Raw genomic sequence first — 21,203 nt, 5'->3', positions numbered from 1 at the left:
CTGTTTTATTTAGGCTTGCCTGCTTGAACTCTGTAGATGGGCATGAATAATGATGGGCACGAAAAATTCTGTAGTTTTTTTTTTTAAAAAAAAAAAGTGGGAGACATCAAAGCTGTTTTTAAAAGAGGAGGCAGAAGCGGGAGAGTAAATAATTAAAGAGAATATCTCCTGAAGTTAATATAAATGTAACGAAAGTCAATAAAAACAGTTGGGTATAAATGGCCTCATTTGTTCTGACCACAATTCCAGGTAGTCCTCGACGTACGACCAGATTGAGCCCCAAATTTCTCTTGCTAAGTGAGGTAGTTGTTAAGTGAGTTTTGCCCCATTTTACGACCTTTCTTGCCACTGTTGTTAAGTGAATCACTGCAGCTGTTAAGTTAGTGACACGGTTGTTAAGTGAATCTGGCTTCCCCGTGGATTGTGCTTGTCCGAAGATCACAAAAGCGGATCACATGAACACATGGACACTGCAACCGTCATAAGTGTGAGTCCGTTGCAAGTATCTTAATCTTGATCATGTGACCCTGGGGATGCTGCAAGGATTGTAAGTGTAAAAACAGCCACAAGTCACTTTTTTCAGCGCCATTGTCACTTCAAACAGCCACTGAAATGTTGTAAATCAAGGACCTGAACTGCCCTGCTGGTTGCAGGATTTTAGCCTCTATTTCCATATAACTTTAGATAATGTGAAATATTCATGCCTATCTGCAAAAAGCAACACACTGTTTTGTGATGCTTTGCCTTTTCCCTTTGTGATGCTGGGGGAGGGAATGGGGAGGGAGAGATTGAGTTCTAGGCCCCCGGAAAGTGGAGTGCTGTGAGAGATTATTTAGGGCAGGGGTCCCCAACCCTTTTGGGCACCAGGGACCAGTTACACGGTGAGAGGTTTTTCGGCGGACCGGAGGGTGCGTGGTTTTGTGTGCTGCCTGCATCCCGCATGTTTCCATAAGTGATGGTGTATAGTGAGTCTGGAACTCACCAAAATGATACATGGGTCAATGTTAGCATGGGGTGCCATTAGTTTCATAGAGGGTTCTCCCCCCCCCCCCATGATTTGCAGGACTCTGTTGTTTTTCCTGTTTTGTGCACCACTAGAGATGTTTCAAAATGAGCACTTATTGTAATAATAATGTAGCGTAATACGGTATGTAAGAGCCATCAGGGTGCAGTGGTTAGAATGCAGTATTGCAGGTTAACTCTGCCGACTGCCATCAGTCTGATTCTCACCGGCTCAAGTTTGACTCAGCCTTCCACCCTTCCAAGGTTGGGGAAATGAGGGACCAGATAGTTGGGGGAAATATGCTTAGAGAGGGCTGTAAAGCACTATGAAGCAGTATATAAGTATTAATAAGCTGGCATCGTTAGATATATGTGGACTTTTCTAAGCTTGGCCCTTCTCACACACTGCCTGAAAAAGTTTTTTAAGTTCTTAGTCCTCAGCATAGTGTTCTTTGAAAAAGCTTGCTAATTTCCATGAAAGAATTCACTATAATCAGACGGAACATTTCTAAAGTAGCTACGGATAATTAAACATGCCAGAATTGCAGACAAATAAATTGCATTTTTCTCCAAAAATGTTGTGATTTAATTAGTGTAGAACTGATTGATGTTCAGACTTAATTGTCATGACTTGCAAACAAGAGAATGCCCGGTGCAGACACATTACGCACTAGTAAGAGAAGACACAATCTGGATGGATGATTCGTAGGAATTCTTTTTAAGAGAAAGATAAATCAGTTGAACATCTTCTGTTGTTGTTTTCGTGAGAATTTAATTTTCAAGCTTGGCCTTTCCCCTCCCTTATAATAGCCTAGAGCAGGGGTAGGCAATCTCAGCTGTTTTATGACTCATGGACTTCAACTCCCAAAATTCCTGAGTCAGCTGACTCAGGAATTCTGGGAGTTGAAGTCCATGAGTCATAAAAGAGCCGAGGTTGCCTACCCCTTGGCTAGAGCAAGGGCAGGCAACCTTGGCTGTTTTATGACTCGTGGACTTCAACTCCCAGAATTCCTGACCATCATGCCGCCTTTATATACTTTGGAGCCCGCTAATGGAATTTTCAGCATTATTTCTGAAATTTGAAATATTTCCAGATCCAGAGCATAGAAATAAGGATAAAAGCCATACATTTTTGTACAATAAAAGTTTAATGACTTTTATAAAAATGTGCTATCTGGCACCAAGTAATGAATCCACAAATTATTAACATATTTACAAGTAGGAAGCCAGTAAGATCAAAACGAAAATATATTTATATATTTATATATATCTATATATATAATATTTATATAGACAGAATAGGTATGCAAATTAAAAAAAACATCCATCCACTGGGCAGCTAGGAAAGGGGGGGGGAATCTATCCATCCACGTCCATACATTTCCATCCTTTGTGTTAAAACACAAAACCCCTTGCTGCTAGAGAAGATTAAATAGCTTAATCCTCTCTGGTATAAATTTTTTTTCTATATTTATTTATTTTTTTCGTTTTCTTTTTTACATATATGTACACAGGAAAAAAAATCCCACACATGAAGAAAAATGAGTAACAAAACAGTAAGCTTTACAAGTTGGCCAGGAGTCAACTTGTAGAGAGTGGGGGAGAGGGGGAAAGAGGGAGAAGACAAATTTAGAGTTTTGATAAAACATATAGAATTAATTTACACAGGTTTCATTGCTTTATTGAAAATTTAAAACTGTCTCATCCATCCTAGCAGGAGGTATGTGGCTAAACTGGACGCAGGAAATTACCCCTGTAAAGGTGATTGTGTAGATCAGTTCAGACAATGTAGATTTTGGCAAGAAGAGAAACAGACACAGGGACCAAAATGTCTACTTTCCACAATGAACAGGTGAGAGTAAATGAAAACTTCCCACAACTATTTTAAAAAGGCACATATGCAATTAAATGGGAGGCAGGTGGAGGAGGAGATTTCTTGCTAATATGATGGCTATGGTAAGTACATGATCAATCTAGAAAACTAGTCAACATGAGTAAATAAATTGAACATCTGGAACACTCAGGCTAGGATATGCAGAGAAACAGTGTGGATTGGGGTTTGGTTTTGTTCGCATGACTCAAGAACACAATCAGACATCACTGTTTGAAAAATTAAAAAAAATAAACTAAAATGATGAAATGTTGTAATATTCTTTTGCATATTTTTTTACTGATGCAAAGCAAATAGTTTTTTCCCAGCTGTAATCTTCTGGCTAGCCCTGGTAGGTAGGTATTCACCTGCAAGTCTAAAATAAGGGGAGGCATATTTTTTTTTTAAGAAGGCCAATTTTCCCCCCAAAAAACATAGGAATTCAATATTCTGTGGTTCTTTGATGAAAAAGTTTCAGAGGAAAATATTTAAATCCAATAAAAAGCAGAAGTTTGATGTATCATAATAGTTTGGTGCAATTTAGTCAGCCGTTAAAAATGTGTCTCAATTTAGAAAAATTGTGCAGTTAAACTTTTTAAATATTAAAGGAATGTGTATGAGGCAGCTAGAACTTATCCAGGCTTTATCTAATGGCTGGACAATTCAGAAGGAATTTGAAGACTACTTTTCCATGAGACATTTTACACAATGATGCTCTAAACCGACTGGCCCATGGATGGATATTTATAACAAGATCCCAAAGAAAAGCACCACAGAACAAAGCCAAAATTTTGTCAGTTTACACAGAGACTTGAGGAACGGGCTAGAATGGAACGGGTGATTCCAACTATAACGGCTTTAATTCACAATTTAGCCATGTGGCTTATGCATTTGTCCCTAGTACAAGTGCACAGCCATCTGAGCAGAGGAAAATCACATTTGGAAAGTACGAAATAGTAAAAAAGGAAAAGGGTTACAATTGTTTCTAGGTACAATTCTCAGGGCCAGTCAGAAAGCAGTTGCAGAATCACCCAGACACAAATATCTGGAAGGATCTCATTCGAACAAAACAATTAATTCCGCTATTACAGAATGTGGTATCGGAGTCAGCAGCAAGCCAGGGCCTAAAGAGATTGGTGGGTTAGGACTGAGAGAACTATGAAGCTCACATATCTGTGTCAATGTTTACACTATTTCTCCACATTCACCCATACCCTTTTCTCAGGTGATTTAGCCTTTCCACTTCTCCTTGCTAAAATGGGTTACCGCAACTTCCTTATTTTCAACATACAGGAACATTGTATGGGGGGGAAAAATGCAGACAACAAAACCACATGAAATGAGAAGCAAAAAAAGTTACCCAGCTGAGTTTGGCAAGTCTGTGCAAGGCTTCCATTGTAAATTCAAACTCCAGCCCCCATTCCCACCCCCCAAAAATTTTTCCTTTGGTCTCTTTTAAGATCAGTGCAGCCTACAAAGCAAGAGGATGGGTTTTCTTGTGCTTCTTGAGCTGGTTAAGACTATTAGAAGAAGATTAAGACCCCAAACAATTTTTTAGAGGTGGTGTAAACTATTTATCTAGTGCATCCTGTGAAAGAACGAATCTAAAAAGATCTCAAACTGTGGAAGCTTCGTCTCCCAAGGGCCCAAACCGAACAGGAGCAGACTTCCACCAAAATGAAACACAAAGACACCTTCAGCATAAAAACACTGATCAGCATTCAGTGCAGCCAAGAAGATGCCACTTAACTATCTCCTTCATTAGCCTTCAAATGTGGAAATGAAACTTTAATCAGAACTACGGTCCCAACTTATTTACTAAATAACAACTATGTGAGGAAGGAGTCATTTTTCAGGAAGAAGAAATGAATGGGACACACTTAGAAATCTGATTTACAGCTCCTACTCTCACTACTCTTATTGGGTTACTGGGATGGGCCAAAAACCGGCTGAAAAGGGAGGGCTGTGGGGAGCGGACAAACCAACATTTACAAAGCTTGCCTTCGGAAACGGCACAATCAGGCGGGGGTTGTTAGGCCACGCTCATCCCAGCAACGAGACTGCCTCTCAGAGTTTCCCCATTCTGCTCTATGCTGCTTTTCCTCAAGGCCAGGATAAGGAATCAAATCGTCTTCTCAGTGAATTTGTGTGTGTGTGTGTGTGTGTGTGTGTGTGTGTGTGTATGTTTTGACATGGCAGAGCAACAAGGACTTGGGCAGCCCATCCTAAACTTATCCACACCTCTTTCCCACTTACGCCCCCACTATTAAAAGTGTATTTGCAGAGAATGTGTCGTTGTCTCTGCAATGTACGTTCAGACATTCAGTTTTGGGGAAGTTTGCAGCCATTCGATGTACCTTAACTCTAGGCCGTCCACGGAGAGAAAAAGTGCCCTCAAGAGAATTGCCATCTCAGTACAGCAGCTCAGAAACACACCCTTACACAAAGACAACCAGAACGGTGGACATTTTAAAAACAGTCAATCCTGCTAAAATAGCTTGATGTGCCTAAACTCTTTTGTTTCAACTGACTCCCAGGTAAGAGGTTAGTGAAATGCGCATTCTTGACCTCCAATACTCCATCCATTTTTCTCCAGGATAAGAAAATAAAACAAAACAAAATCCCATGTCGCATTAAGAGAATAGCGGCACGATGCAAAATATAGATAAAAGCAGGAGAAGGAAACACAATGAAACATTATTTACAGCTCTCTTTTCAGTATGAAGTGGACAACAAAAATAAAATATTTACATACCAGTAAACATGTGTTTCTACAAGAAACAGCCAATCCATCTGGACTAGATATATACACAACTTTCTTCTCCTAAGAAAAAATATGGAAGGAGGGGGGGTTGGGGTAAGGTCTTAGCTCATGCTATGAGCCAGATGATTGAGGCCATAACTGTAGCAAAGAAACAGCTCCCTTAAAACTATGTGGGTTCTGGATTTCTATCTCCCCCCCCCACTTTAATACCTATTGCAAGGCAGACACAAGACACGGAAAGGGAGGTTCAATCTGAATGGCACCACACAATTACTTTTCAGAATCTTTGCTATTGTAACCTTAAGTGTGTGGTTGGAAGAACAAATGGCAGATGGAATTAGGAATAAATCATCTGAAGCCAGTGAGGTTTCAAATCTTTGCTCGTGTTAAAAAAATATAGCCAAATGAAACTGGAGAGTGATAATCCCTGGGTAATCCTTGGCTATATCTAGCATGGGTTCAGGGGAAACTCTTAAATATCAGAACAAATCCATTTAGGAAAGGATTTGCTTTGCAGAACTGTTCTCGTATCGTCTCAATAAACCTACAATGTTTTCTAAAAGGATCCAATGGTTTTAAAAAAATTCAACTATGAAATTGCAAGGATTCATCAAGTCTTAGCTATGCGTACCACTTTGCCCTTCAAGAACATCGAACATTTTGTGTGGCCTCAAAATCCTTCATGGTTTTTTTCTTGGACCCTACAATTCCTACTGTTTTTATTAACTGACCTTAGCACTCTGGAGATCCTTAAAATGAAGGGGAATCAATTCCGTTTAGCGTACCCTTCAGCGTACAGGAAACTTTTTGCCAAATTTAAAAACAGAAGCTACTTGTGGACAAGATTCAAGCTGTTCTTAATGCAAGGAGGGAGAGGTGTTTAAACTGCTACCTGTTTTGGAGTTGGATCCCAAATGACAAAACATCGGTGTAAAAGAGGAGGAGAGGACTATTTATGATTGACTGGAAGCAAAGGAAACCTCTCACTGATTAAGGAACCTGAGGAGAAGCAAATGGAAAACTTCTAGAGGATTCCAGATGGGTCTTAAGGCGACTGAGGACTTTCCCATGGCAGCTGTGTGGGAAGAGATGCTAAACTACCGGTGGAAAAACGGGCTGAGCAAACAAAATAAATAGGAATGCCAGGCTTCTTTTCAATTCAGGGTCCCCCGACAGTTCTCTGTGCCACATAAGCAGGGAATCTTGTTCTCTTCAATTGGGAACTTGTAGTCGTACGTAATCTCCTCGTTGACGCTGATGGGCTGCTTGGAGTAGATAACGATCTTCTTCTGGGACTCTATCGTGATGACTTTGGCATAGCAGTTGGGCTAAAGAAAGGAAAGACGAGAGCTAAGCGAGAGAGCTCTTAGAGAAAGCACCAGGCCACCTCTTGCTAACTTCCAACTCCATTCGGCGGCTGCCACTGTATTCGAAAGGCAAGGGAACCCTAAGGCCACTGAGGCCTGGAACAAAAAGATGCTGGGAACAGGGGAAGCGGTCAGGGAAACGTACATTCCTGATTGATCGGCATTCTGCAAATGAGCTCACGAGGGCTCTTCCCTTTTCCCTCACGCCACTGCCCCGAGACACTTCTTGATGGTTCAGACAGGCACCTGAAGTCCTAACCCTGGCAAGGCTTTAAATGCTATTAAGGCAGAATGCGGAACAGGCTGTCCTATCCTGAGAAGTGTCAATACAATAAATGCTAAGTCGGTTGAAGGAACCTTTTCTCTCTCTCTCTCTCCCTGTCTCTCGTGTGTTGCAGGCAGCCACGTGCCCATCCAAGACGTTCTGTGTAAAAGGCTAAACCTGGCACAGAAGAGAAAGAGAGAGCGGCAAGAATCACAACAAGGAACCGTCCCCACATAAACTCACCGTGCAGCAATGATTGATGAAACGAGCAAGGTTGCCACACTTGGTAGCATCGATGATTGTGTCGTGGTCCACACGGAAAAGATAGCTGCTCCCGATACCTTCCTGGGCGTACCGCTTCTCACGCATATCTGCCACCATCTTTGAAGAGGAAAGAGCAGAGCAGAGACTCAGAACAGAAGTGAAGCCTCCTCTCTTGGGGGAAGGGAAGGGAGGGGAGCAGTCATCAGACTGCAAACTGCAACTCCGCAGTCTTCAAACTAGCGCTTTCTATGCTTTCATTCAGGTGGATGCAAAATCAGCTGGCATTTATTCAATCCAGTGCCGGAATAAGCTCTCAGCACTGGAAAAAGCAGGGCTGTTCCACGTAGACTTCACAGCACCCTCTAGTGCCAATTAGCTGCATGTGCCTCTCCCACAGACCAACCCGAAGAGCTTTAATGGAACAAACTCAAGTCAGGACCCAGATTGTTGGGGGCAATTAAGCTGACTTTGTAATAATGCCGCTTGGGGGGTGTATGAAAGCCCTAATAAGCAGGCATATACATAGAATGAAGGCTACTGCTAAGCTTGTAAGCCGCCCTGAGTCTTCGGAGAAGGGCGGGATATAAATGGAATTAAAATAAATAAATTCCCCTCAATTTCACAATATTCTTCCGTTTCATCTACTCTAGCGTGCATGCATATATATATATATATATATATATATATATATATATATATATATATATATATATATATATATATATATATATATATATATATATATATATATATATATACACACACACACACACACACACACACACATCATACATACATCATCCATCCATATATATATATATATATATATATATATATATATATATATATATATATATATATATATATATATATATATATATATATATATATATATATATATATATATATATATATATATATATACATATATATATATATGAGAGAATTTTTTCTTATATCCCGGAGTTCATCGTTTTTATTTTTACTGATTTCAGATGTCTACACCTGGGAATCCCAAATGTAAACATTTGAAATCAGTAAAAATAAAACAGCAATAAAGAATTTTTTCTTATATCCTAGAGTTCATCGTTTTTATTTTTACTGATTTCACACACACACACACACACACACACACACACACAAGGTAATTTAATAACGAAGTAGGAGACAGGCAAGTGAAGAGGTCACCTTTCAAATAGGAGTCCAATAGTTCTCTTGAAATATCACAATTGGAACCATCAAAGGAAAAAAAGAGTCTGTAACTATGGCATTAGCTGCCTTAGAAACCATTCAAAGCCTGAGTACTTTTATGTTTTGTTTTTAAAGGGGTCACATATAGAAAAGGATCGGGGACTTCCTTAACTTTATAAAGTTTAGCATCTCACTTGAAGCTTGAAGAAAACAAAAGCTATGGACTGAGAGGCTGGGAGCACGGTTTGGACTACTTCCACGGATGGGGATCCTAATTCAGCCCACCAACTCGCAGCACCAACATTCAGCAGCGAATTGTTGAAGGATGAGGATCTGATTTTTCATACCGAAAATTGAATCAAGATGCCCTAAACTTTTAAATAAGCTCAGTACATCTAAAATTCAAGCGATAAAACAGAAAAGAAACATTAACCAAAAGCAGAAAATTGAAAAAAATATGAGGATTAAATCAGAAAAAACTCTGCTTTGCATATCATTGCCAGTTCTCTACTACACAACTGGACCGAAAAAGAAAAGGCCTCTATTTGCAAAACTGTTAGAAATGGCTACCACCTGCTAATCAGAAAATATGATGAAGAATAACCAAAAGTACAACAATGCTACTAAAACCAGAAAAAAACCATAAATGAGTGACATTTGTAGAAATGAAAAGTAGTTCCATAGAATGTTGATATAGGACTATTAAATCTAACCATATTAACCATCTAGTGTTCCATCTTCTAAGTTTTAGTACTAAGTTTTGGTACAGGGTGTTATTTTAATTCAGTGATACTTATATACCGTATATACTTGAGTATAAGCCGACTCGAGTATAAGCCGAGACCCCCAATTTCACCCCCAAAAACTGGAAAAAGTTGGTGACTTGAGTATAAGCCGATCCGCCGTTCTGCAAGCCTCCGCCGCCGGCTGCTTCGTTCCGCAGCGGAAAGAAGCAGGCAGGCTGCTTCGTTCCGCAGTGGAAAGAAGCAGCCTGCTTCGTTCAGGCTGCTTCGTTCCACAGCGGAAAGAAGCAGGCAGGCAGGGGGCGGAGGAACGGAGACCCGGCGACGTTTGGGGAGGTTTGGGCGCCTCTCCAAATATCCCCAAACGTCGCCGGGTCTCCGTTCCTCTGTGCCCTGCCTGCCTGCTTCTTTCCACAGCAGAAAGAAGCAGGGAGGCAGGGGGCGGAGGAACGGAGACCCGGCGACGTTTGGGGAGGTTTGGGCGCCTCTCCAAATATCCCCAAACGTCGCCGGGTCTCCGTTCCTCTGTGCCCTGCCTGCCTGCTTCTTTCCACAGCGGAAAGAAGCAGGGAGGCAGGGGGCGGAGGAACGGAGACCCGGCGACGTTTGGGGAGGTTTGGGCGCCTCTCCAAATATCCCCAAACGTCGCCGGGTCTCCGTTCCTCTGTGCCCTGCCTGCCTGCTTCTTTCCACAGCAGAAAGAAGCAGGGAGGCAGGGGGCGGAGGAACGGAGACCCGGCGACGTTTGGGGAGGTTTGGGCGCCTCTCCAAATATCCCCAAACGTCGCCGGGTCTCCGTTCCTCTGTGCCCTGCCTGCCTGCTTCTTTCCACAGCAGAAAGAAGCAGGGAGGCAGGGGGCGGAGGAACGGAGACCCGGCGACGTTTGGGGAGGTTTGGGCGCCTCTCCAAATATCCCCAAACGTCGCCGGGTCTCCGTTCCTCTGTGCCCTGCCTGCCTGCTTCTTTCCACAGCAGAAAGAAGCAGGGAGGCAGGGGGCGGAGGAACGGAGACCCGGCGACGTTTGGGGAGGTTTGGGCGCCTCTCCAAATATCCCCAAACGTCGCCGGGTCTCCGTTCCTCTGTGCCCTGCCTGCCTGCTTCTTTCCACAGCAGAAAGAAGCAGGGAGGCAGGGGGCGGAGGAACGGAGACCCGGCGACGTTTGGGGAGGTTTGGGCGCCTCTCCAAATATCCCCAAACGTCGCCGGGTCTCCGTTCCTCTGTGCCCTGCCTGCCTGCTTCTTTCCACAGCAGAAAGAAGCAGGGAGGCAGGGGGCGGAGGAACGGAGACCCGGCGACGTTTGGGGAGGTTTGGGCGCCTCTCCAAATATCCCCAAACGTCGCCGGGTCTCCGTTCCTCTGTGCCCTGCCTGCCTGCTTCTTTCCACAGCAGAAAGAAGCAGGGAGGCAGGGGGCGGAGGAACGGAGACCCGGCGACGTTTGGGGAGGTTTGGGCGCCTCTCCAAATATCCCCAAACGTCGCCGGGTCTCCGTTCCTCTGTGCCCTGCCTGCCTGCTTCTTTCCACAGCAGAAAGAAGCAGGGAGGCAGGGGGCGGAGGAACGGAGACCCGGCGACGTTTGGGGAGGTTTGGGCGCCTCTCCAAATATCCCCAAACGTCGCCGGGTCTCCGTTCCTCTGTGCCCTGCCTGCCTGCTTCTTTCCACAGCAGAAAGAAGCAGGGAGGCAGGGGGCGGAGGAACGGAGACCCGGCGACGTTTGGGGAGGTTTGGGCGCCTCTCCAAATATCCCCAAACGTTGCCGGGTCTCCGTTCCTCTGTGCCCTGCCTGCCTGCTTCTTTCCACAGCAGAAAGAAGCAGGGAGGCAGGGGGCGGAGGAACGGAGACCCGGCGACGTTTGGGGAGGTTTGGGCGCCTCTCCAAATATCCCCAAACGTCGCCGGGTCTCCGTTCCTCTGTGCCCTGCCTGCCTGCTTCTTTCCACAGCAGAAAGAAGCAGGGAGGCAGGGGGCGGAGGAACGGAGACCCGGCGACGTTTGGGGAGGTTTGGGCGCCTCTCCAAATATCCCCAAACGTCGCCGGGTCTCCGTTCCTCTGTGCCCTGCCTGCCTGCTTCTTTCCACAGCAGAAAGAAGCAGGGAGGCAGGGGGCGGAGGAACGGAGACCCGGCGACGTTTGGGGAGGTTTGGGCGCCTCTCCAAATATCCCCAAACGTCGCCGGGTCTCCGTTCCTCTGTGCCCTGCCTGCCTGCTTCTTTCCACAGCAGAAAGAAGCAGGGAGGCAGGGGGCGGAGGAACGGAGACCCGGCGACGTTTGGGGAGGTTTGGGCGCCTCTCCAAATATCCCCAAACGTCGCCGGGTCTCCGTTCCTCTGTGCCCTGCCTGCCTGCTTCTTTCCACAGCAGAAAGAAGCAGGGAGGCAGGGGGCGGAGGAACGGAGACCCGGCGACGTTTGGGGAGGTTTGGGCGCCTCTCCAAATATCCCCAAACGTCGCCGGGTCTCCGTTCCTCTGTGCCCTGCCTGCCTGCTTCTTTCCACAGCAGAAAGAAGCAGGGAGGCAGGGGGCGGAGGAACGGAGACCCGGCGACGTTTGGGGAGGTTTGGGCGCCTCTCCAAATATCCCCAAACGTCGCCGGGTCTCCGTTCCTCTGTGCCCTGCCTGCCTGCTTCTTTCCACAGCAGAAAGAAGCAGGGAGGCAGGGGGCGGAGGAACGGAGACCCGGCGACGTTTGGGGAGGTTTGGGCGCCTCTCCAAATATCCCCAAACGTCGCCGGGTCTCCGTTCCTCTGTGCCCTGCCTGCCTGCTTCTTTCCACAGCAGAAAGAAGCAGGGAGGCAGGGCGCAGAGGAACGGAGACCCGGCTTCGTTTGGGGACTTTTGGGGAGGTGCGCGCGCACCTCCCCAAACCTCCCCAAACTTCGGCAGGTCTCCGGACGGCGGTGGCTTGGGAGAGGTGAGCGCGATCCCGGAAGCTCCAAAGCCTCGGCCGCGCACAAGTCCTCAGTAAGTTTTTTTGTTGACTGGAGTATAAGCCGAAGTGGAATTTTTCAGCCCAAAAAGTGGGCTGAAAAATTCGGCTTATACTCAAGTATATACGGTAATAGATTCTTGACATTCTCTTACACAGGGGCTTTAAAGCATTAAATGTAGCTAAGAGAGAACAAACTAAAAAGAATCGGGATATCCTATCAATATTAATTACAAATATTCAGATGGAAATGCTACAAGCATTATAGCTGCCTTTTCTTCAAAATTAAATAAAATTAATGTACTAAAAAAACAGCACACATCAAAGTGCTCGTTTTACAGTAATAGTTTTGGTCTTCAGGTAAATCACTTGTTATTAAAAAAATCTCCATATTGTCGTATTTGACGTCTGGCAGGACTGATTAAGGTTTTTTTCAAAAATGGAAGCATTATTTACAGAGCTCAACCTGCTTTTTTCTTACCTGGCGGGTGTTCTGGCCCACATATTCAATGACCATTTCGTCGGCAGCGATTGGTTCCATTGCAAACAGGCCCCACTCGTGAATTCGACTCCGCCCAAACCGGAGTTTCTTTTTCCGGAACTGCAGGGAAGATAAGGAAGAGGGAAACGCCAGGGACGGAGTGTAAGTTCTTTATTCTGCTGCTTGAGAGAAACTGCTATGTCCACGAAAAACAGCACGTTAAACTGGTTTTTATTGTGGTTTTATCTTTTTTTAAAAAAAAACCAGGTCGATCAGTCAAAATTCTGAAGAGAAGTTGCACAAAAAAAGGAAGTGCATCTTCAATTTTGGCCCATTATAAAATATCTAAAATAAATGAAAAGGGGAAGGGAGCTATTTAGTTTACAGTACTATCAACTGTTGACCTGCTAAAATAATAAAATAAAATAAAATAATAAAATAAAATAAAATATAAAAAAAAAAAATAATTAAATTAAAATAAAATAAATTTTAAAAAAATGCTTTAATACATCCCAGGCCTCAATGGAGAGCATCATCATATCATTAAACCAAAGTTACGGTCAGTTTCCCCCCCCCCATCCATAATGCTCCCGCCCTAGCTGATACCGTCTGTTTCACTTTTTTTCAATTTGCTTAATAAAATCGCTCTAGTACCTTCAGCTGGTTAAGTTTCAGAAGGTCGCTGTCGAGGATGGCAGAGGTGCCGATGGCACTCAGCAGGCGTCTTTGTTCAGATCGTCGTTCTGACAAGATGCGGTTGGTGCCCTGGGAAGGCACCAGAAGCTTGTTAGATATAATGAATGCGAAGGAAGCAGTCAGGAAAAAAAAAACCTCATTATTTGAATTATGGATGTATCCATCCTTGGCAAGATGACACTGCCTTAAGGTGAACAGCGTTTCTTAATCTTAGCAACTTTAAGTGGTGTGAACTTTTTATTCCCAGAATTCCCCCTCCCCCAAAGCATGTATCTGGGGCATTTGGGGAGCTGAAGTCCACATCGCTTAAAGGTTGAGAAACACTGCTCTGTGGGAGCAAGAATGATACTAGAATTTCTCACATACACTATTTATCACACAACAAGATCCAAAATAAATGTAGAAACTAACAATTAATTTGCAGTTAAGGCTTTTCGTATAATCTCCCATGCTGATAGTGCCTTAAGAGCTACACGTGATACTTTTTAAATTTTGCTATTTGAATATGATTTTCCATAACACAGTAAGGATTAACTCATATACACTGATCACCTATAAACCTATAAAATGATAACCTATAAGCCCATAAATAAATAAACCTAAATACCTAAAATCTGTAAACAAACCTAAATATCACAAATGAACCACAACCACTTCTAAGTCATAGTATGACTAACATATGCATAGGCCATTACGTAAAATAACGTTAACAAAGGTTGTTCCTTCTACAGTTACTAGGTTAAATAGTTTGCAGCAATATGACATAAAATGAAAGCACACTCAACGTTTCCACTTCACATAAACTAAACTTTTGCCATTCCCCCCCCCTCGTTCTTCTGCTTTCTGCTATTGGATCTCCAATTTTAAAAAACAGTTCCAATCTTCATTAATAAAGGAAAATGACTTAACAATTTTAAGCAATGTCTTGTGAAACCCAAGAATATTGAAGAATTGCTGAAAAACATTCCCAGGTTGCTGGTGACAGATCTTCAGCACCTTAACCTTAACACCTCACTTGTCAATATGAAGTAGCAGTAACAAATTTCACACAGATTAGGAAAAATCCAGTTAAACCACAAAGCTGAAAATGGCTGTGAGCGCTTCTCTCACACCAGGTGAAGAGTTGTTGTAGTGCAGAATTCTTCACTGTGGATCTCCTACCTAGACTTTATAGTGTGTTAAGTCTTATCTATGCTCGCTGCGTTTCAACGGTGCCATCCGTCACTCTGGAGTTCAGTGCTGCACTGAACCTGCTAAACAGGTGAGCACATCAAAAAGAACAGGGGCCAAACCTGGGTATCGGCGATGTCCAATTGCTGCACCGTGACCGGGCACATGTCAAGGTACTTGTCCTTCTCCTTCTTACTGATGGGGTAGTAGCCCTCGCTACGGGCACAACCCGTTTGATGTTCCCGCAGGTCAGATGATTTCCTCTTCCGTTTGGGATTTGCAATGTTTGTGAGTGGAGGCAGGTGAGTCAAGGAGAGGTATAACACAGCACCAGTGACATTAGTTAGGTGGTGAAATGTCTACAAGCAAACAGCCAACCTGAAGAGAGCACCAAGAACTCCACAGTTCAATCCCGAGTTACATATATTCTCACCTGCTGGGAGCAAAACACGAGCAGGAAGAATTGCCACTAAGATGGAGACACACTACTTTCTACATTTGCCTACTCCAGAACTATGACTCTCACCTCTTTAAAGGCCTCGGGCCAACGAGAAGGGAGGAGAAAACAGCCATTTTCTCTCTCTCTCTCTCTCTCTCTCTCCAGAATTTATATCTTTATATGTAATCACACACACACACACAAAAAAAGAGAAGAGCCTCCCGGTTGTGCATCTTACTAGCACAACTGTTTTTAAATCTATAATGAGGCGGCATTAAAGCTGAATATACAAAATTGAAATCTTGCGACCTTTGATTTTTAAAGACAAGTTTTTAAAATACAGGCAAGACCTCATTTAACAACCGCAGCTGGGACCGACTGCTTGGTTAAGTGAAGCGGTCAAACTGAAGCCGTGGCTGTGCTTATATGACACGGCTTCAGCTGATCCTTTGCTTTACCAACCCGCGAAGGTCTTAAAAAGCAAGGGTTAGTCATAAAGTTACTTCTTCATCGCCGTCATAATGGAAAACAGAACAGAATTCAGACAGTTGCTAAACAAGGACTAGCAGTACCTTCTGCAGTTTGTTTTAACTAGCTGGCCCAAAACTTTTGAATCTAGCACAGTGGTAAGAAGTCATTCCAGGTTTCGGTATTTGCTATCAAACACAACCCCACGGCCAACTGCAACTGCCACGTCTGCGGAGATTCTGAGTCATTCAGGTCACGGTTGTCGCCAAGGTGCTTTTTCAAAAGGTGACTAGACTGTTTTTGTTTTGTTTTTTCCTTTGGGGAAGAAAAAGTTTCGCTTCTCTTTCAAAAAAGCTTCATCGGTTTTGGAAGGGTGGTGGGGGCGATGGAAGAATGGATTCCTCCCATCAGCCCCACCATCCTGCCAAAACTGACGAAGCTTCTTGGATGAGAAATAAAACGAAGAAAGAAAGAAAGAAAGAAAGAAAGAAAGAAAGAAAGAAAGAAAGAAAGAAAGAAAGAAAGAAAGAAAGAAAGAAAGAAAGAAAGAAAGAAAGAAAGAAAGAAAGAAAGAAAGAAAGAAAGAAAGAAAGGAGTCCAGTTGCCTTTTGAAAAATCTCTTTAAGAAGAGACTGGAAGACGGATAGTATCATTCCATTTAAAATATAGTCTCGTACACCAAAGGCTCTGCTGTTTTGGAAAATAAAATTCTTTACGCTGTATGCTCCGGGTTTGACAGAATTCCATTAAGTTTGCCCAATGAAATCTAATAATGGGAATCTGCAATGACTTCCTTTCCCTACTTCCTTTAAATAAAATAGGTGGTAGGAATGATGGAAAGTCCTAGATGTATTTACACCACAGATTTAATCTTGGTTAACAGCCATTCTTTCCACCTAGAGAATTGCAGGTCTCTGAAGGAAAGGAGGGAAGAATGTGCAACAGAGGATTCCCAGGGGGAAAAAAAAACATTCAACAAAATATAATACCCAGAAATCTCTGCTGATAGTACGATAAAAGAGTGCTAAAGTGGGATAGAGAAGCCGTGGTGCCCCAGATTTTCCTGAACTACAATTCCCAGCCTGGCCTGTGCTGAAGAACTTAAAACTGTAGCACACAGGCATCTGGAAGGCCACAAAGTTGCTATCCTTTCAACACAAGCTCAGGAGAGCCACAGCCTACCCACAAATCTTAACACATATTATTTCAGGAAGGATATTGGTGTGTTGGACCCAATGGGTGTCATTCAGCCAGTCTGTGCTATTGTCCTCGTGCAGCAAGCGCTCGTACGTCAGCCTCAGGTACTTCATGTCTTCCAAATCTAGCCCTGAATTCCAGATGTCATACAAGATTGTCATCTGCTCAAATTCACTGCGTGTCTCAAAGACTGGGGGTGGAAGCGGGGGATGGGCAGGGGTGTGCTTGTGCGAATGAGAGCGCAGAGATCGCCTACGGATCTCCCCTTCGTCGCTGCTGTCAAAGCTCTCGTCATCCTCTTCGTCTTCCTCCTCCTCCTCCTCCTCACTCCCAGAAGGGAACAGACTCTCTGGGCCTAAAGGAGGCAACGCTCCTGGCTCCTTTACGGTCTCCTCCTTCAGGCCATGCGCAAGCTTCTTTGTCTGCAGCTGCTGCTGGTCTGGGACAGGTACTTTAGGCTTTTCGACAGGTTGGGGAGGTGGAGGTGGCAGTGCAACAAGATCCCCCACTTCAGATTCAGTTCTGGCTTCACTGGCATCTGCCACTACCTCCTCAGGAGCCTCCAGAACCTCACCAATGTGCTCATTATAGACGTTCATCTGCAACAGGTCAGCAGAACCTAGCAGCGTTGCCTCATCTGGTTTCCGGGGGACAGTTACTGGTGCTGCACGCACTGCCATGGCATAGTTGTGCTCCATGAAAATGCTGCTGACTTCAAGGGATAACGCAGGCGGCAGAAGCAGACGCTTTGGATCCTCAGATTCCCCCGAGGCCTCCTTCAAGCCTTCGCTACCTGCCACGGTGGGCATCTTGAGAGCCACGTCTGCTAACACGGCCAGGTCAGGCTGATTGGCCAGCTCCAGGAGCGAGGAAGCCCCCATTTGCTCACGCGTGGGCAGCCTATCTTCCTCCGGGGGTGGCGGTGCCCTCAAAGGTTCTGAGCTTCGGGAGCGAGAACGGTTTCGGGACCGGCCGGTTGGCATATCCTCCGACCAACATTTCACAAGGGAAGCGTGGTCGGCTGGCAGGTTGCTGATTGTTCTTTGACTGGCTTTTGGCGGCTCCCGCCTGCGGATGGCGGGAGCCGCTAGCTTCACTAAGGAAGCTGCGGGAGGCAGGGGACAAGTAGCCGGAACTGGGGCATCTGAGGTTAAGGACACTTGGGGTGGTAGCATAGGTTCCACAGGAACGAATGGAGATTGTGCTTCCTCTGTGGGGACAGGAGGAGGAGGAGGAGGTGGGGGCGGTGGGGCTAAGAGACCCGATGAGGCCAATTCAAATGGCTTCTCCAAGGTCCCTTCATCCTCACCAGGAGCTGAGAAGGACACTGTTTTCCGGCGTTTCTTGGGTGGTGGCAGAAGTGGGATGGGCGAGGAAGGTCGCTTGTCTTGTCGCGTTCGCTCTTCTAGTGCTGTCCAGACACTTTTCGGCTCCACTGCTGGGACTAGCAAAGTATCATTCTGAGGAGTAGGCTTCTCCTCAGCAACATGGCCTGTTTGAGGGAGATAAAACTTTATGTTAAGTGATTTAAGGTCTGGGTAAAAAGATGCAAAAAAAATTCTTATTTTTGGTCAGTGCGAACTAACATAGGTAAGGGACAAAAAGGAATTAAAAAAGGCTTTATCTATGGATTCTTGATTTGGTGTATTTATTTAAATGGAGATTTTAATATTAGCTTGCTAACATCTGTAGCTGAGCATTAAAGGAGCAGGGCAGGAAGAGACTTGATGCTTTTGATTGTGGTGTTTCATCAGCCCTCCTGGGTAAAGCAGACAGAAAGCACGACTAGATGAGCTAAATCTACCTTACTGCAAGACAACATTAAGAGAATCTTGCATGTCTGAACTTACACAGTTCCTGATGCCACTTTTAGCTGCTTGATTTATTACAGCCACTGGGGGCTCCTCCCTCTCTTGTCTGATTTGTTTCCTAGGCAGCACCTCTTCCACCCCCCCCTACTTTCCCCAAGGTCATTCCCACATTCCATTAGTGCTGCAGAATACCACAGGCAGTCAAGGAAACTAACAAATGGATCCTCCAACGAAGAAACCCAGAGCTCTCACTCCAGGCACAAATGACCGGTTCCAAATTATCTTTAACTTTGGGCGCATTACAATATGCGAAGATCTAACTCTAGGAAGAAGGCTCTGATGCTGGAAAAGAAGAGGAAAACTAATGGCCAAGTTAATGGACTCGGTTATGGTGATGGTTGCACCACTGGAAGACCTGAAGGATGGTAGGGTGGAAGAGAGCTGCCGTGTTCAGACTTTACTTCCGTAGGAGTGTAAAAGAAAAAAGAAAAAAAAGATGCCACGTGATTTGGTGACAAGCTGAAGATGGAAAGACAGATGTTGAAGAAAACATCAAGGCTTTATCTCAAGGGTGTCAAACTCAATTTCATTGAGGGCCGCATCAGCATTGCGGTTGCCCTCAGGGGGCCGGGTGGGTATGGCCAGGGTGGGCGTGGCCTACTGGGTAGGCGTGGCCAGCTCTACATCGTTCACATCAAGGGTGCCTATGGGGGCCTGGGCAGGAGTGGGACGGATTTGAGGGTCTCTGGCAGGAGGAGGGTCTCTGGGCCAGGGCCAAGGCAGTGGGGGCCGTTCCCTCACTGTTTCCAGGATGGCTTCGCGGGCCACATGAAACCACTTTGCAGGCCGGATCCGGCCCCCGGGCCTTGTGTTTGACATGTCTGCTTTATCTCCAATCAATAAAGTATCGATGGATGCCGAAAGCTCGTAGAAATAGGCCAGGGGAACAAAGCTGAGATGGGTTAACCTTGAACATATCAGTTCCAAGGCAGTATCAGGAAAACACTTGGAAATGTCTAGTACAGAAAGACAGAACTGAGGGTTATTGGCAGAATAGCGGCACCAAAAACCATAACACAGACTGAAGTCATCTATGGACAGCACACATATGTACAAAGCCCCAAGGTTGTTGTTTTTTTTGAATGAGTGGCTGCAAACCGGGCAAATTAGTCCTAGCTTCAAAGCACAGGAATTGTGATAAGATGCAGCTGCTGTCCTCCCCACTCCTCAACCTTCATTCCAGAAGGACCAACAGGCTTTTCCTAGGGAAATCCAGAGCTCAGCATCTCACCTTGAAGCAGAGCTGCTTCTGGCTTCTTCTTGCCCATCTCAATATCTGTTCCTGGCCATATTTTCTCTTCCACGCTTCCCAATGACTCGGATGGATGGGTATCTGTAGCAGAATCATCTACTTCCTCCGTGCTCTCAACCTCCTCCTCATCAGACGAGGAGGATGACAAGGAAGAGGAGGAAGAGGAGCTGGTTTCTGAATCAGAAGTGCTGTCACTGTCCTCGTCAGACTCCTCATAAGGTGAATACTTGGATGAACCATCGCTATCACGATCTGTGCCAAGGATAAAGGACAAACAAAATAATCCCAAGGCTTCCCACATGTTGCAGGATGACGGGTCCAGAACTTAAGCCTCCTCGGGATTCCATTATTATTGTTGTTGTTTCAAAGGAGAGCAATACATTTCAATGTGAGAGAACGGAAGAAACGGGAAGGTCAGATTTTAGACACTTATATAATTCTTTGTCCTTTCTTCTGAACTGAAAAATACCTGAAAAATATTTTCCTTTTATACACTAATAGGAAAATAGATAAGGCCCAAAATGGATACTTTACATCGAGTTTAGTTTTGGATTTTAATCAGATTAAGCAGTGAGTAGCACATGGTGGCTCAGTGGGTTAGGACGCTGAGCTTGTCGATCAGAAGGTCGGCAGTTTGGCGGGTCGAATCCCAAGTGCCGCGTAACAGAGTGAGCGCCTGTTACTCGTCCCAGCTTCTGCCAACCTAGCAGTTTGAAAGCACATAAAAATGCAAGTAGAAAAATAGGGACCACTACAGTGGGAAGGTAACAGCATTCCGGGCGCCTTTGGCGTCTAGTCATGCTGGCCACATGACCACGGAGACGTCCTCGGACAAGCGGTGGCTCTTCGGCTTTGAAACGGAGATGAGCACCGGCCCCTAGAGTTGGAAACGACTAGCACGCATGTGAGGGGGAACCTTTACCTTTAGCACATGGATATATTTATATTAGTAACACTGCTAAATCCCGATGGCCGGCTGACCTACGGGGCAGAGAAATGCTCTGAAAATGATATGATGAATTGGGGAAATAATCTTGGGAGTGGTGGAGGTGGTCAGTGCACATTTGGAAAAAATTAATTCATTAAAAACTGTGCTAAACACATTTCTAAGAATCTGAAATTATTTGTTTAAAGAATTTACGTGGCTCTCCACTGCAGCTCTCCAGACAGCATACAATAACACCCCCACTCCAGAACCCACCCCAAACAAAAATAAGATACGGTTTCAATTT

At 44.8% G+C, this 21,203-nt stretch overlaps 1 protein-coding gene across 1 annotated transcript in view; it reads right to left on the bottom strand.

Annotated features, from left to right (window-relative positions):
• Positions 1–2,137: 2,137 nt before the first annotated feature.
• Positions 2,138–21,203, bottom strand: part of LOC308679097 (histone-lysine N-methyltransferase SETD1A-like) — a 33,919-nt gene continuing 14,853 nt past the window's right edge. The window contains exons 14-20 of the mRNA XM_081346346.1: positions 19,951–20,223; positions 16,871–18,340; positions 14,867–15,036; positions 13,533–13,643; positions 12,879–12,998; positions 7,512–7,649; positions 2,138–6,964 (exon numbers count right to left, since the gene is read on the bottom strand). Coding sequence (XP_081202472.1) covers positions 6,791–6,964; positions 7,512–7,649; positions 12,879–12,998; positions 13,533–13,643; positions 14,867–15,036; positions 16,871–18,340; positions 19,951–20,223 — 2,456 coding nt within the window. The 3' untranslated portion in view covers positions 2,138–6,790. The remainder of the gene's footprint in view (positions 6,965–7,511; positions 7,650–12,878; positions 12,999–13,532; positions 13,644–14,866; positions 15,037–16,870; positions 18,341–19,950; positions 20,224–21,203) is intronic.

Source organism: Vipera berus (assembly GCF_964194415.1).
Source record: "Vipera berus genome assembly, chromosome: Z".
Classification (NCBI taxonomy): domain Eukaryota; kingdom Metazoa; phylum Chordata; class Lepidosauria; order Squamata; family Viperidae; genus Vipera; species Vipera berus.
The sequence above is the reverse complement of the archived record's forward strand: the minus strand, read 5'-3'. Positions and strand labels throughout refer to the sequence as shown.